The 15,965-nt window shown below is 55.4% G+C and overlaps 1 protein-coding gene and 1 long non-coding RNA gene across 4 annotated transcripts; one reads left to right on the forward strand and one right to left on the reverse strand.

The window, feature by feature from the left end:
- The first annotated feature begins 295 nt into the window (after window positions 1–295).
- Window positions 296–2,888, forward strand: LOC139793608 (uncharacterized). Its single transcript, XR_011724665.1, has 2 exons — window positions 296–1,354; window positions 1,610–2,888. It is a non-coding gene; the product is annotated as an uncharacterized lncRNA (long non-coding RNA).
- NAPRT (nicotinate phosphoribosyltransferase) lies at window positions 2,186–15,572 on the reverse strand. Of its 3 annotated transcripts, none has more exons than XM_071738538.1 (13): window positions 15,234–15,572; window positions 12,381–12,508; window positions 12,194–12,276; window positions 10,238–10,368; window positions 10,045–10,160; window positions 9,012–9,205; window positions 8,501–8,641; window positions 8,312–8,396; window positions 7,940–8,020; window positions 4,947–5,049; window positions 4,685–4,842; window positions 4,307–4,414; window positions 2,186–3,768 (listed from the first exon to the last, which is right to left on the reverse strand). In XM_071738538.1, exons 1-13 carry the CDS (start codon window positions 15,418–15,420, stop codon window positions 3,709–3,711), a joined length of 1,575 nt encoding a protein of 524 aa, XP_071594639.1. In that variant the 5' UTR covers window positions 15,421–15,572; the 3' UTR covers window positions 2,186–3,708. The 3 variants fall into 3 exon arrangements, 2 of the variants coding, with proteins under 2 accessions (XP_071594639.1, XP_071594640.1); XM_071738539.1 differs by having other exon boundaries at window positions 12,426–12,508; window positions 15,234–15,550; XR_011724664.1 differs by lacking the exon at window positions 4,685–4,842.
- Window positions 15,573–15,965: the final 393 nt, after the last annotated feature.

Here is a 15,965-nt window from a genome sequence, read left to right on the forward strand (position 1 = left end):
AGACCTTAGAGCACCTTCCAGTGCCTGAAGGGGCTGCAGGAAATCTGGGCAAGGACTTTGGACAAAGGCATGGAGTGATGTGATAAGGGGGAACAATTTTAAGCTGAAAGAGGGGAGATTTAGACCAGATATTTGGAAGAAATTCTTTTCTATGAGGGTGGTGAGACCCTGGCCCAGGTTGCCCTGAGAAGCTGTGGCTGCCCCATCCCTGGAAGCGTTGAAGGTTGGATGGGGCTTGGAGCAACCTGGGCTGGTGGGAGGTGTCCCTGGTGGAATTAGATGACCTTGAAGGTCCCTTCCAACCCAAACCATTCCATGATTCTAGGATCCTTCCCCTCTGCCAGCATTGAAAAGGCCACACCTGGAGTCCTAGGTCCAGTTTTGAGTTCTCCAGGACAGAGATGATGAGAGGCCATGAAGATGATGAGGGGACTTCCCCATCTCTCCCATGGGGAAAGTTTCAGAGACCTGGGACTGCTCAGCTTGGAGAAAAGTCAGGAGGAGCTCATCAAGGTCTTAACAATACCTGAAGGGTGGGTGCAAAAAAGACTGAGCCAGGATCTTCTCCATGGTGCCCAATGCCAGGACCAGAGGCTTTGGGCACAAGGACTTTTTTACCATCAAGGTGATGAATCTTTTTCTACAGTTTGGCCAGAGAGGTGTTGGAATCTCCGTTCTTGAAGATACTCAAAATAGTCCCAAGCTGAACCAAAGCTGTTGAAGAGTCTGTCTGGGAGAAATAGTGGCAGAGCTTTTGATGGATCATCCTGAGGTTGGGTTTTATCCCTGCTCCTGCTTATGAACTGAATTTCTGAGCTCTGCTTTTTCTGTGGCCATGGAGAAGGCTGAAGGGTTGGAGGGTGCTGCTGGCTCACCATCTTTCTTCATCAACTTCCAAGTTTCTCTTCATTCCTTCTCTCCCAAGAACTCAGGGGAGTGTCTGCTCAGGTATGCTGGGGGCTGGGCTTTTAGATCTCTGGTTTATAAATTTAATTTTAATAACAAACTGCTCTTGGGTTTTCCTGGTGTTTCCCCTCCCCCCCTTTAAACACTAAGTGTGATACAGTGCCCACAGCTGAACCATTGCACCAGAGAGGGCCAGGGATGGGCTTTTATTTATTTAGTAATTTATTTAAGGAACAAGAGACCATCAGGCCTTGCTTTTTAAGCTCTTACCATTTCTATTTTCCCCATCAACACGTGCAGCAAAGATCTGAAGAAGATCTGAACCACGGGACAGTGGTCAGGGCTGGTGCTTGGGGATAAGCAGGAACATCTCACTGGAGATGTTCATCTACTTCCAAGTTTTTCTCCATTCCTTTTCTCCTGAGAACTCAGGAGAGTGTCTGCTCAGGTATGCTGAGGGTTGGGCTTTTAGATCTCTGGTTTATAAATTTAATTTTAATAACAAACTGCTCTTGGATTTTCCTGGATTTCCCTCCCCACCCCCCTCTTTAAGTGTGATACAGAGCCCACAGCTGAACCATTGCACCAGAGAGGGCCAGGGATGGGCTTTTATTTATTTAGTAATTTATTTAAGGAACAAGAGACCATCAGGCCTTGCTTTTTAAGCTCTTACCATTTCTATTTTCCCCATCAACATGTGCAGCAAAGATCTGAAGAAGATCTGAACCACGGGACAGTGGTCAGGGCTGGTGCTTGGGGATAAGCAGGAACATCTCACTGGAGATGTTCATCTACTTCCAAGTTTTTCTCCATTCCTTCTCTCCTAAGAACTCAGCTCAGGTATGCTGAGGGTTGGGCTTTTAGATCTCTGGTTTATAAATTTAATTTTAATAACAAACTGCTCTTGGATTTTCCTGGATTTCCCTCCCCACCCCCCTCTTTAAGTGTGATACAGAGCCCACAGCTGAACCATTGCACCAGAGAGGTCCAGGGATGGGCTTTTAATTATTTAATAATTTATTTAAGAAAAAAGATATCATCAGGCCTTGCTTCTTAAGCTCTTATAATTTTTATTTTCCCCATCAACACGTGCAGCAAAGATCTGAAAAAGATCTGAACCACAGGGGTGTGCAGGGTTGGTGCTTGGGGATAAGCAGGAACATCTCACTGGAGGTTTCCCTCTGTTTTAGAAGCTCTGGGGAAAGGATTTATGATCTTACAGATTTGGGGCAGGATTAGAGAAAACCTGGGTGTCTTGGAGAAGACTGAGCCTGTGCAGTTTTGTTTTTTTTTTTTCATGACCCTTTTTTGATAAAGCCTTCAATCAATCATCACCTGGGCATAAGTTCTACCCCTGGGTGGAGCTCTAATGGGGTTTTCACTGAAATGGTCACAAAATGCCAGAAAATGGGGCTGTGAGGCCACCTGCTGGGGCCACCATCAGCATTTGCTTTTCATTCCACTTTAATTCAGTCATAAACCACGAAGTGGAAGCCTTCAAGCTGAAGGCAATGGGTGTTCTGAAGGACCAGGGCAGCCACCTGGTGTGGCCATGGTGAGTAAAGCCCTTTCTTTAAGTTTTTTTTGGGGTTTTGTTTTTTTTTTTTCTGCTTAAGATTAATTTAATTGTGGGATTTAGTCCCTCTATGAACATCAGGTGACAGAATGCAGGTGTCAACCTGGAGCTGGCAGCTCCACGTCCCAAGGGATGGCTACAACCTGGAAGGAGATGTTGTGACCATAAAGCCCAGACTGGGATGGGTACAGATGTCCCTCAGGACATGAGCTGGGGGACAGGTTGCCCCTTCCCATGGCTGGAGTCCTTCTGAGCTCAAAACTTGGTCTCTGGTGCTACTGAGGAACTTCAATGTGGGCTCCCACCACAGACAGCACAGGGCTGGCAGGGCCACCAAGGGTGACAGAGCTGCCACAGCAGAAGGTGCAGAGCTGGAAGGGCCACCAAGGGTGACAGAGCTGCCACAGCAGAAGGCACAAAGTTGGCAGAGCCACCAAGAGGGACAGAGCTGCCACAGCAGAAGGTGCAGAGCTGGAAAGGCCACCAAGGGTGACAGAGCTGCCACAGCAGAAAGCACAAGGTTGGCAGGGCCACCAAGGGTGACAAAGCTGGAAAGGCCACCAGGGGGGACAGAGCTGCCACAGCAGAAAGCACAAGGTTGGCAGGGCCACCAAGGGTGACAGAGCTGGAAAGGCCACCAGGGGGACAGAGCTGCCACAGCAGAAGGTACAAAGTTGGTAGAGCCACCAAGGGTGACAGAGCTGCCACAGCAGAAGGTGCAGAGCTGGAAAGGCCACCAAGAAGGACAGAGCTGCCACAGCAGAAGGTACAAAGTTGGTAGAGCCACCAAGAGGGACAGAGCTGCCACAGCAGAAGGTGCAGAGCTGGAAAGGCCACCAAGGGTGACAGAGGTGCCACAGAAGAAGGTGCAGAGCTGGAAAGGCCACCAAGGGTGACAGAGATGCCACAGTAGAAGGTGCAGAGCTGGAAAGGCCACCAGGGGGGACAGAGCTGCCACAGTAGAAGGTGCAGAGCTGGCAGAGCCACTGAGGAAGGTAGCACAGGACCATCACTTCCAGAGGACATGGGGACAGCTGCCTTCCAGCTCCACCCGGGAGCATCTCCAGTTCTTGCAGGACCCTTGGGTCATCACCAGCAAGGTCATTAAGAACCACTGATTCCCAATTAGTCACTTGTTCTTCAAATGAGCGTGGAGGAAGAGCTGGCCCCAGGCAGGGGCTGTGCCTGGGGTGGGTGGGCTGGCAGAGGGGACAAAGGGGACCCTCTCACTGGCTGGCTTGCTGCAGCTTGGTGAGGAGATGGTGCAGCTTCTCTGTCAAGGCCACCTGCCATAGGAAGAAGGGACAGATGAGTGTTTGTCCCCCCCAGAAGAACAGCAGCCTCATGTCCTACATCCACCCATCACTGGAACTTCTTGGCTTTGCCTCAGGCCACCAGGGCCAGGTACCCCTGCTGTGTTCTGAGGGGTGGCACAACCCAGCACATGCCCAGTTGGCCAAGGTGGCTCCCAGCAGCTCTAGTGTGGCCAGCAGAACTCAGGCAGTTGATTGTCCCCCCTGTGCTCAGCACTGGTGAGGCCACACCTTGAATCCTGAGGACAGTTTTGGGTCCCTGATGACAAAGAAGGACACTGAGGGGCTGGAGCATATTGTCCAGAGAAGGTCTGCCCAGGGGAAGTGGTTGAATCACCATCCCTGGACGTGCTTCAAGACCGTGTAGATGTGGTGTTGAGGGGCGTGGTTCACCACCAGACTTGGTAGAGTTGGCTTAATGTTTGGACTCGGATGATCTTGAAGGTTTTTGTTGTTTTTTTTTTTCCCCAACCAGAATGATTCTGTGGTGCCTGGGCAGAGGGGGACGTACCGGGTAGGGCTGTGGCTCGTGGAGCCGGCGATGAGCGGGGCTGAGCTGGCTGAGGGACACTTGTGCATGGCTCCTCACCTCTGGCAGGCTGGGCAGTGGCTCACAAACCTGTGGGGATGGAGATGGGGTGTCCATATGGGGTGCTGGCCACTCAGCCCTGATCCCCAGTGAGCCAGCTCCAGGCTGGACTCCATTGCCAGGGTGGCACCTGAATTACTGGGACAGGAGATGTCTCGGACACAAGGGTTTAACCCTTGGGATTCACCATGAGTACCAAGATGCCACCATCCTGGTTGGGTCCTTGAACCCCCTGGTTTGGTCCTTCACCTAATGTGGAGGAGGACACCTCAGCATTTTTAAGGCAGAGCCACCTCTGACCTGGCCATCTCTGAAGTAGGTGCGATGGAGGGGCTCCACGGTGGTGGGCATGACCTTGCTGGGCTCATCAAGCTGCCCCAAGACATGGACCACCAGCTCCTGCCCTGCACTTGGTGAAGCCTCCTCCTCTAGGGCCATAAGGTCCATGAAAGGGTGACCTGCAGGGGGACCAGGTTGGATGGGACAGCAAGGAGAGGGTTATGGAGCAGGAGGGGGATGCAGGTCGACGGGGCAGCAGCATGGGAAGGGTGTCCCAACTCACCAGCAGCATCATAGAGACGATAGATCATCTTAATCCCTGGGATTGTCATCTTCTCCTCATCCTCTGTGAGCTTCAGGCATGGGGAGCCATTGACTTCCACCAGCTAGAGAAGAAGGTTATGGAGATGGGGATGTTATTTGCTGTCACAAACACACACACATCACCTCATGCCAGTGCTGAAGACCATGCCCAGCTCTGTGTCCTCTGTGGTGGGGAGGCCACTGATGCAAAAAATCATAAAAAAACTAAAAATCACCCCAGAGATGGACATCCCCTACAAGCTGCTGCTTACAGTGGTGCCATGACCATGAGTTCCAAGGAGGACACAGAGGGTGGGATCAAGTGCACCATTTGCAAGTTTGAAGGTGGCACCAAGGTGAGTGGTTGGGGCTGGTTTGAGGGACAGGATGCCATCCAGAGGGACCTGGACAAGCTGGAGAAGTGGCCCCAGGTGGGTTCTTCAAGGCCAAATGCAATGTCCTGCACATGGGTCAGGGCAATCCCAAGCACCAATCCAAGCTTTCCTGGTTTCAAGCTGAAAAAGGGGAGATTTGAGTGAGATCCTCAGAAGAAATTCTTCACTATGAGGGTGGTGAGACACTGGAAGAAGTTTCCCAAAAAAGTTGTCTGCTCCATCCCTTAAAGTGCTGAAGGCCACGTTGGATGGGGCTTGGAGCAACCCTTGGAGGTGCCTCTGCCCATGGTGGGGAGTTGGAACCAACCCTTGAGGAACACCACTCCTCATCACACAGCTCCATTTGGACACTGATCACAACTCCTTGGGTGCCACCACCCAGCCAGTTCCTTATCCAGCAAGTGGTCCATCCATCAAATCCCAACCATTCCAGTTCAGAGATGGGAATGTTGTGTGGGACATGGTCCAATGCTTTGCACAAGTCCATCCAGGTCTCATGGTCACTGCAGCCTGGTCACCCATTAATTTTTACATCACAACCAGGGCCTCACCCATCTCTTTGGGTGATTGTTGCTCTGTCTTTGTCCACTGAGGCTGTGACCCCATCATAAAAGGCCACCAAATCAGGCAGGACTTGTTGGCTGTCACCACAGAATCAGGATGTTTAGGTTGGAAGAGACCTCCAAGCTCATCCAGTCCAACCTTTGACCATCTAACTACTAAACCATTCCTTAAGGACCAGCTCCAAATGCCTTTTAAATCCCTCCAGGGATGGTGACTCCTGGGCCCTTTCAATGCCAATCACCCCTTAGTTACCTGGAAGGGGTTACCTGGAAGGGTTCTGCCACAGGAGAACCTTCAGGAAGACCTTCTCCATGCTCTTGCCAGCCACAAGGTGACTTGCCTGGAATTCCCTGAGTCTTTTTCTCCAGTTTTGAAAACAGGGGTTATGGTTCCCCTTTTCCAGGCAGCAGGAACCTCACCAGACTGCCACGACTTTTCAAATAAGATGGAAAGTGGCTTTGCAGCTTCATCCAGCAGTTTTTTCAGGAGCTGGGGGTGAATCCCATCAGGTCCCATGGACTTGTTCACCTTCAGGTTCTTTAGGTGGTCTCAAACCTTCTCTTCATCTACAGTGGGAGAATTTTCCTTGCCCCAGCCCCTGCCTTGGGCTTCTGCACCATGGAGGCTCTGACCAGAGTATCTCAGCCTTCTCTAGGTCTGTGTCACCAGCTCTCCCAGTTCCTTCTGGGATGGGCCCACATTTTCCTTGCTCTTCCTCTTACCACTGCCACACCAATAGAATTTTTTCCTGTTGTCCTTAACCCCCTTTTGCCAGACCCAACTCTCTTTGTGCTTTTGCTTTCCCAAGGTGACCTCTTGCTTCTCCGGTAACTTCTCTCTACTTCTCCCAGGTTATCTGTCCTTGCTTCCATCTGTAAACTTTTATTATTTTTATCCCCCCTAAGTGTGTCCAGAACTTCCTTGCTCATCCACTCCTGGAACTCCTTCCTGCCTTCCTCTTTGGTGGGACACATTGGCCCTGGGCATGCAGGAGATGACCCCTGAATTCGGGCCAGAGATCTTTCCTGGGCTCCTTTCCCATCCAGGTTTTTACCCCACTCTATCCTACTGAACAGATCCTTGAAGAGACCAAAGTCTGCCTGTTTAAAACCAAGTAAGTGCCTGCAGTTTATTTTTTGCACTTTCCTCACTGCCCTAAGGATCTTGAATTCTACAGACTCGTGGTCACTGCAGCCTGGTCACCCATTCATTTTTACATCACAACCAGGGCCTCATCCATCTCTCTGGATGAGAACAAGGACCAGCAAAGCTCCTTTTCTGGTTGGTTCCTCTGCCATTTGGAGGAGGAAGTTGTCATCAATGCACTCCAGGAACTTCTGCAGTGCTGGTGTTGTCCCTCCAGCAGATGTTGGGGTGACTGAGGTCCCTCATGAGGACCATGGCTTGAGGGTGCAAAGCCTCAAGGATGACCCACTGGGTCATCCTGGTTGACCCTACAATGATACCACTTGCCCCTGACTTCCCCTTAATCCTGACCCATAGCTCCTCACCCATCCCCAGCTGGATCTCCATGATTGTCACAGATGTAGAGAGTGACACCCCCTCCTCTTCTCCCTTTCCTGTCCTTTCCAAACAGCTCCTCTCCAGCCATCCCACCACAGCCTGGTGATCAAAGCCCAGAAGGCAGGGGCTTCTCCTGCAACTCCTGCTCACTCCCCATGCTTCCTGTGTTTGCAAAGAGGCATTTGAGATCTCAGAATCACAGTTAAGGGTTGGAAGAGACCTCCAAAGATCCCCAAGTCCAACCAACAAGCAGGGTTTGTATCTACCTGCAGACAGACCTTGTTGGCCTGGGATTCTCCTCCAGGCCTGCGTCTTAGCAGAATAAAAAGCTTTTCTTGAGCTGAGCTATCGGTTTCACCCCAGGCTCATCTCTTGTGGTCACAGTTTCATCCCCGATGACCAACTCTGAGGTCCCTCCCAACTCAAAACCATTCCTTGATGTCCCTTAGGGCTGGGGATGTCCCTTTGCTGCCCCACGTGGGGCCCCTACCTTGTAAACGCAGCCCAGAGATGGTTGCAGGGGACATGTCACCAGGTTGGTCCCCACGCCGATCATGTCAATCTCACTCCCCTGGTGCAGCAGAGAAGACAGTGGCCATCAACAGCCCGACCCTGCTGGGATTTTTTTTTTTTTCTTCTTTTTTAAGCCTACACCAAAACTGGAGTCATGGGGTGGGTCAGCAGATGCGCTGCCTGAAGGTGCCCTCTCTCCATTTGTCCCACCCAAAAAGCCTACAACATCTTCCCTGTTCTCAGCCAAGGAGGGAAGTCCCAGTTGACTCTTGCCCACCCCACCCAACCCCCAGAACCTCAGTGGCAAAAACCCAAGGTGACATCTGGGCCCCAACAGCAGTGACCTCACCTCCCGACAGAACTCCTCCAGGCTCTGCTCGCTGATGTCATTGCTGACAGCAATGGGGATGGTCTCAAACCAAGGCACCTGGAAGCTGGTGAGGGGCAGGAGGACCTCCTTGAGTCCTCCCACTTGGGTCCTCGGGTGGAGGAAGACAGGGACTGGTGGCATTTGACCCCAGCTTGGTGGGAAACTCACCGTGCACCACAAGCCCGGAGCACTTGGCGGATTTCCTTGGACTGCTGGGCCAGGTCCCCGCTGTCCAGGCGTACCCCGATGGCCCTGTACCCCAACTGGTGAAGGGCCAGTGCCACGGCACAAAAGTTGGGCAAACCACTCCTGGGATGGGCAAGGAGAAAGTTAGGCATAGAATCATGGAATGGTTTGGGTTGGAAGTTGGATCTTCCAAGTTCCAAATCCTTGCCGTGGGCTGGGGCACCTCCCGCCAGACCAGGATGTCCCAAGCCCCATCCAACCTGGCCCTCAACAATTCCAGGGATGGGGAATCCACACCTTCTCAGGCAGCCTGGGACAATGTCCTTTCCCCGGTGGGACAGGGACCCAGGGCAGATCCAGCAGCAGGTTCAAGCCCTGTATCCCACAACAGCAGAACACGGGAATGCTGCCAGGATGGGAATGTGTGTGTGTGTCCCCACTTCAAGCAAGGAGGGAGAGGTCTGTCCCCTCCAGCCTGGGTGGACATCCTCACCTCCTGACGCAGTAGGTGTCCAGCAGCCCTTGGAAGTCCTTTGGGAAGGTGATGGCATAGGACACAAAGGCAGCCAGCTCACCCTGGTTCACCTTCTCAGGAGGGGTCTGCAGCAGCTCGCAGACTTGCTGCAGCCACGACACGGCCAGGGCCACGAGATCCACTGGTTGTCCTCCTGCCAGTGGTGACAGCTCCTGCCAGGGGGACATTGGCATAGTGCCACCTCATGGCATCCTCCGTGGCACCAGGAGTGCAGCCATAAGTGAGCAGAGAATCCTCCAATGGGTTGGGTTGGAAGGGACCTTCAAGATCATCCAGTTCCAACCCTCCTGCCATGAGCAGGGACACCTCCCACCAGCCCAGGTTGCTCCAAGCCCCATCCAACCTGGCCTGAGACACTTCCAGGGATGGGGCAGCCACAACTTCTTGGAGCAATCAGGGTCTCACCAACCTCACAGCAAAGAATTTCTCCCTAATATCCAATCTAAATCTCCCCTCTTGCAGCTGGAAACCCTTCCCCCTCATCCCATCCCTCCATGTCCTTGTCCAAAGTCCCTCCCCAGATTTCCTGGAGCCCCTTCAGGCACTGGAAGGTGCTCCTCTAAGGTCTCCCTGGAGCCTTCTCAGGCTGAACATCCCCAATTCTCTCAGCCTGGCTCCAGAGCAGAGCTGCTCCAACCCTCTGATCATCTTTTTGGCCTCCTCTGGACTCAGTCCAACAACTCCATACCCTCCTTCTGTTGGGGACCCCAGAACTGGACCCAGCACTGCAGGTGGGGTCTGACCAGAGTGGAACAGAGGGGGACAATCCCCTCCTTGTCCCTGCTGGTCACACTGCTGGGGATACATCCCAGGACATGGTTGGTTTCTTGGCTTCCAGCAGACATTTCCATCTCAACTCTGAGCTTCTCCTCACCCAACACCCCCAACTCCTTTTCCTCAGAACTCTTCTCCATCCATCCATTTACCACCCAGCCTGGATTGGTGCTTGGGAAACCACCCATCCCTGTCCTCATCCCACAGTGATCCTCACCCGGGGCTGCACCTCCTCCAGGGAAGTGAAGGACATGATGAAGGAATGGGCCACGGTGCCCCGCACCGGGATGCCGTAGAGCTTCCCCGCCAGGATGTTACTGGTGGAATCAAAGCCTGTGGGGAGGAAGCAGGAGGACAGATGGGTGATGGTGTGGCCACGGTGCTGTGGGGCACCCTGGGGCAGCACTCACCCCCAATGTAGGAGTACTTGGAGGCTGAAAGGGCACCATCAGGCCCCTGAGCACGACGGAGCCCCATCTCCATCAGCTTCACGTCCGGGCCAGCAAGAAGTCGGAAGCGAGCGGCGTTGGTGGCCACCAGGCTAAGGGAGGAATCACAAAATGGTTTCTTGGCTTGGGAAAGACCTTGAGGATCATCAGGTCTGTTCCCTCAGCACTATCAAGGCCACCACTAAACCATGGCCCTCGGCACCACAACTCCAGGGCTTGGAAACCCCTCCTGGGATGATGGGGACTCCACCACAGAATCACTCTGGTTGAGAAAGACCTTCAAGATCCTCAGTTCCAACCCTTAACCCAATGCTCACCAAGGCCACCACTGTCCCATGTCCCTCAGCACATCTCCACAGCTTTGAAACCCCTCCAGGGATGGAGACTCCACCACAGAATCTCATTGATAAAGACCTTCAAGATCCTCAGTTCCAACCCTTAACCCAATGCTGACCAAAGCTACCAATGCTCACCAAGGCCACCACCATCCCATGCCCCTTAGCACCACATCTCCAGGGCTCTGAAACCCCTCCAGGGATGATGAGGACTCCACCACAGAATCATTCTGGTTCAAAGACCTTCAAGATCCTCAATTTCCAACCTTTAACCCAATGTTGACCAAGGTCACCACTGCTCCATGGCCCTCAGCACCACATCTCCAGGACTTCGACCTTCAAGATCCTCAAGTCCAACCATTAACCCAATGCTCACCAAGGCCACCACTGTCCCATGTCCCTCATCACCATATCTCCAGAGCTTTGAAACCACTCCAGGGATGATGGGGACTCCACCACAGAATCATTCTCGTTGATAAAGACCTTCAAGATCCTCAATTCCAACCCTTAACCCAATGCTCACCAAGGCCACCACCAAGGCCACCAACCTCCTTTCAGGGAGTTGTAGAGTGAGAAGTTCTCATCCTCCTCCAGGCTTAACACCCCCTGAGTTCCCTCTGCTGCTCCTCAGAAGTTCTCCAGACCTTTCCCCACCTCTGTTGCTATTTCCTGAACATCCTCAAGCTCCTCACTTTCCCTTTTCTGACCCAAAAATTGGCCCCAGGAGTTGAGGTGGGGCCTCACCCAATGCTGATCCCTTCCCAGGTCCTGCTGGCCACACCATGGATGATCCAAAGAAGGGAGAGGTGACACCAGCTCATAAGGGTTGGGGTGGGGGGGACACACTTTAAGATCCAACCCCAGCCAACACGTGGAGGGTTTTCATTGGAACATTTGTCCCAACAGTGACAAAAACAATCCACAGCAGGACATGTCTGGATTGACAGGAAGCTGAACATGAGCCAACAGTGTGCCCAGGTAGCCAAGAAGGCCAATAGCATCCTGGCCTGGATCAGGAACAGCGTGGCCAGCAGGTCCAGGGAAGGGATTCTGCCCCTGTGCTCAGCCCTGGGGAGGCCACAGCTTGAGTCCTGTGTCCAGTTCTGGGCCCCTCAGCTCAGGAAGGAGATTGAGGTGCTGGAGCAGGTCCAGAGAAGAGCAAGGAGGCTGGGAAAGGATCCAGCACAAGTCCTGTGAGGAAGGGCTGAGGGAGCTGGGGGTGTTGAGGCTGGAGAAGAGGAGGCTCAGGGGAGACCTCATCACTCTCTACAACTCCCTGAAAGGAGGTTGGAGCCAGGCAACTCTCAGCAAGACAAGAGGGCACAAGAGGTCTCAAGTTGTGCCAGGGGAGGTTTAGGTTGGACATGAGAAAGAATTTCTTTCTGGAGAGGGTGATCAGACACTGGAATGGGCTGCCCAGGGAAGGGGTGGATTCTCCATCCCTGGAGATATTTCAAAAGAGCCTGGATGTGGCACTCAGTGCCATGGGCTGGGAACTGCAGCGGGAGTGGATCAAGGGTTGGATTTGATGATCTCTGAGGTCCCTTCCAACCCAGCCAGTTCCATGATTCTATGTCCCTACCTGGCATAGTTGACCAGACACAACAACGTGGTCTCCAGCAGCTGCACCACCAGCAGTGGACCTTTCACCTGCAGGAAGGGGACCTGTGGGGGGACAGCCGGGCCATGATGTCCACCTCCTCCTCCCCGGATCCTGATGGCCCCGGAGCCCCTTCTGAAAGAGGGGAGGGGTCCCGTGTGTGTCCCACCCTGGCGAAGACGACGGAGCCCTCGGGCACGGCGGACACTGTCACCTCTGAGGCATCCAAGGTGGCCAAGAAGTCAAAGAAGGCGTCCTCGGTGGTGCTGGGCAGGACGGAGCGCAGGTAGGCGACATCTGGGAGGGGACAGAGCTCAGCAGGGACAAGGGACAAAGGTGTCCCCTGAACCACAGGCCCCCGTGGCACAGCTTGGGATGGAAGGAAGCAACCTGGGGATGTCCCCAGCTCTTGAAGGACACCAGGGATCCCCAAAGTCACCTCTGAGGGACTCTCCATGGGTCACCTGGAGGATGTCCCCAGCCCCATGAAACCTGGGGATGTCCCCAGCTCTTGAAGGACACCATGGACCCCAAAAGTCCCCCCTGAGGGACTCCCCATGGGTGACCCAGAGGACACCATGCAACCTGGTGATGTCCCCAGCTCTTGAAGGACACCATGGACCCCGAAAGTCCCCTCTAAAGGGACTCCCTGTGTGTCACCCAGAGGATGTCCCCAGTCCTGTGCAACCTGGGGATGTCCCCAGCTCTTGAAGGACACCATGGGCCCCCAAAGTTCCCTCTAAAGGGACTCCCTGTGGGTCACCTGGAGAATGTCCCCAGCTCTTGAAGGACACCATGGACCCCAAAAGTCCCCCCTGAGGGACTCCCCGTGGGTCACCCAGAGGATGTCCCCAGCCCCATGAAACCTGGGGATGTCCCCAGCTCTTGAAGGACACCATGGACCCCCAAAGTCCCCTCTAAAGGGACTCCCTGTGTGTCACCCAGGGGATGTCCCCTTGTCCTCTGGGTTTTCCTGAAGGCTCTACCCCCCCCACCCCAAAAAACAAGTCCTCCTGAAGGGTCATCCTGTCCCCTCTGAGGGATGTCCCACTCCATCCCCAGGTCCTCCTGTCCCTCAGATTGCTCCCTGAGCTGTCCCTGTCACCCTCCAAGTCCCCTTGAGGGGTTCCCCCTGCTCCCCCTGCAGGACCCCCTGAGGAGCTCCCTCTGTCTCCAAGGGATGTCCCTGTTCCTCCACAGGTCCCACCCAAAGGGTCCCCCTGTCCCTTAGGTCCCCCTGAGGGATGTCCCTGTCCCTCTGAGAGCTGTCCTTGTCCCCTAACACTGTCCCTGTCACCCTCCAGGTCCCACTGGGGGTTCCCTCTGCCCCTCAGCACTGTCATGTCACCCCCATAGGTACCCCATGTTCCCTTGCAGGTCCCTCTGAGGGATGTCCCTGTCCCCACCACATGTCCCACTGGGGTGTCCTCCAAGTTCCACCCCCCATGTCCCCCTGAGCACTGCCCCTGTCCCTCCTAAGTCCCCTTGAAGGATCTTCCTGTCCCCCTTTCCCCCGTGTTCCCTGAGAGCTGTCCCTGTCCCCAAACACTGTCCCTGTCACTCTCCACACTCCACTGGGCATCCCCCTTACCCTCATGTTCCCCTCAGTGCTGTCCCTGTCCCCAAACACTGTCCCTGTCACTCTCCACACTCCACTGGGCATCCCCCTTACCCTCATGTTCCCCTCAGTGCTGTCCCTGTCCCCAAACACTGTCCCTGTCACCCTCCACGTCCCACTGGGTGTTCCCTCTGTGCCTCAGGTCCCTTTAAGGGCTGTCACTGTCCTCATTACAGCTGTCCCTGTCCCTCCTAAGTCCCCCTAAAGGATCCTTCTGGGCCCCTTACCCCCATGTCCACCTGAGGGCTGTCCCTGTCCCCGAACACTGTCCCTGTCACCCTCCACGTCCCACTAGGGGTCCCCTCTTATCCTCATGTCCCCCAAGGGCAGTCCCTGTCCCTATTACAGCTGTCCCTGTCCCTCCTAAGTCCCTCTAAGGGATCCTTCTGTGCCCCTTACCCCCATGTCCCTCTGAGGGCTGTCCCTGTCCCCAAACACTGTCCCTGTCATCCTCCACGTCCCACTAGGGGTCCCCTCTTACCCCCTGTCCCCCCGAGGGCTGCTCCTGTCCCGAAACACTGTCCTGGTCCTTGTCACCCTCCAGATCCTACTGTGGGTCCCCTCTTACCCCCATATCCTCCCAAACACTGTCCCTGTCACCCTCCACGTCCCACTGGGGGGCCCCCCTTACCCCCATGTCCCCCTGAGGGCTGTCCCTGTCCCCAAACACTGTCCTTGTCCCTGTCACCCTCCAGATCCCACTGTGGTTCCCTCCTTGCTCCCATGTCCCCCCAAGGGCTGTCCACGTCCCCAAACACTTTCCTTATCCCCAAATGCTGTCCCTGTCACCCTCCAGGTCCCACTGGGGGTCCCCCCTTACCCCCATGTCCTCCCAAACACCATCCTTGTCCCCAAAAACTGTCCTTGTCACCCTCCAGGTCCCACTGGGGGTCCCCCCCTTACCCCCATGTCCCCCCGAGGGCTGTCCCTGTCCCCAAACACCGTCCTTGTCCCCAAACACTCCAGATCCCACTTACCCCCATGTCCCCCTGAGGGCAGTCCCTGTCCCCATTACAGCTGTCCCTGTCTCTCCTAAGTCCCCTTAAAGGATCCTTCTGTGTCCCTTACCCCCATGTCCCCCCCGAGGGCTGTCCCTGTCCCCAGACACTGTCCCAGTCACCCCCCACATCCCACTGTGGGTCCCCCCTTACCCCCATGTCCCCCCGAGGGCTGTCCCTGTCCCCAAACACCGTCCTTGGCCCCAAACACTCCAGATCCCACTGTGGGTCCCCCCTTACCCCCATGTTCTCCCAAACACCGTCCTTGTCCCCAAACACTGTCCCTGTCACCCCTCAGGTCGCACTGGGGGGGTTCCCTCTCTTCTCCGTCCCTGTCCCCCCCCCCCTCCCCTCCACGCGGGTCCCACGAGGTGTCCCCTGTCACCCCCACCCCCCCCGGACGCACCGGCAGCGGAGAAGCGGAATGCGCGGAGGCAGCGGAGGCCCTGGGCCAGCCCGGCAGCCAAGGCCAGGACCCCCCCGAACGGACCGCGGCGGAAGAAAAGTTCGGCAGCGGCGGGAGCCTGGGCCCGGCCCGCCCGCCAGTGCCCGTAAGCCATGGTGAGCTGGTAGAGATCTGCCAAGGGAGCCATGGAGAGAGGGAATGGCGGGAGAGGGGCGGGAGAGGGGCGGGAGGAGGAGGAGGAAGAGGAGGAGGAGGAGGAGGAGGAGGAGGAGGAGGAGGAGGAGGCGGGGAGAGGGACGGGGGTGGGGACACCCGGGAAAGGCGGAGAGCGGAGGGGGAGGAGGAATTGGGAGAGATGGATGGTGGAGGGGAGTGGGGATGCGGGGGTGATGGAGAGACGGAGGGGGGACACGGGTGGGGAGGACACGGGAGGTGAGACACGGGGGTGATGGAGAGACGGGGGGGAAGGACACGGGGGGGGGGGAGGGGGAACATGGTGGGGGAAAAAAAGGGGGACACGGGGGTGATGGAGACACGGGTGGGGAGGACACGGGGGTGATGGAAAGACGGGGGGGGACACGGGGCGGGGAAGGGGAGGGAGAACATGGTGGGGGAAAGAAGGGGGACACGGGGGTGATGGAGACACGGGGGGGGGACACGGGAGGGTAGGACATGAGGGGTGAGACACAGGGGTGATGGAGACACGGGAGGGGGGACACACGGGTGGGGAGG

This window comes from Heliangelus exortis, chromosome 2 (assembly GCF_036169615.1).
Source record: "Heliangelus exortis chromosome 2, bHelExo1.hap1, whole genome shotgun sequence".
Lineage (NCBI taxonomy): Eukaryota > Metazoa > Chordata > Aves > Apodiformes > Trochilidae > Heliangelus > Heliangelus exortis.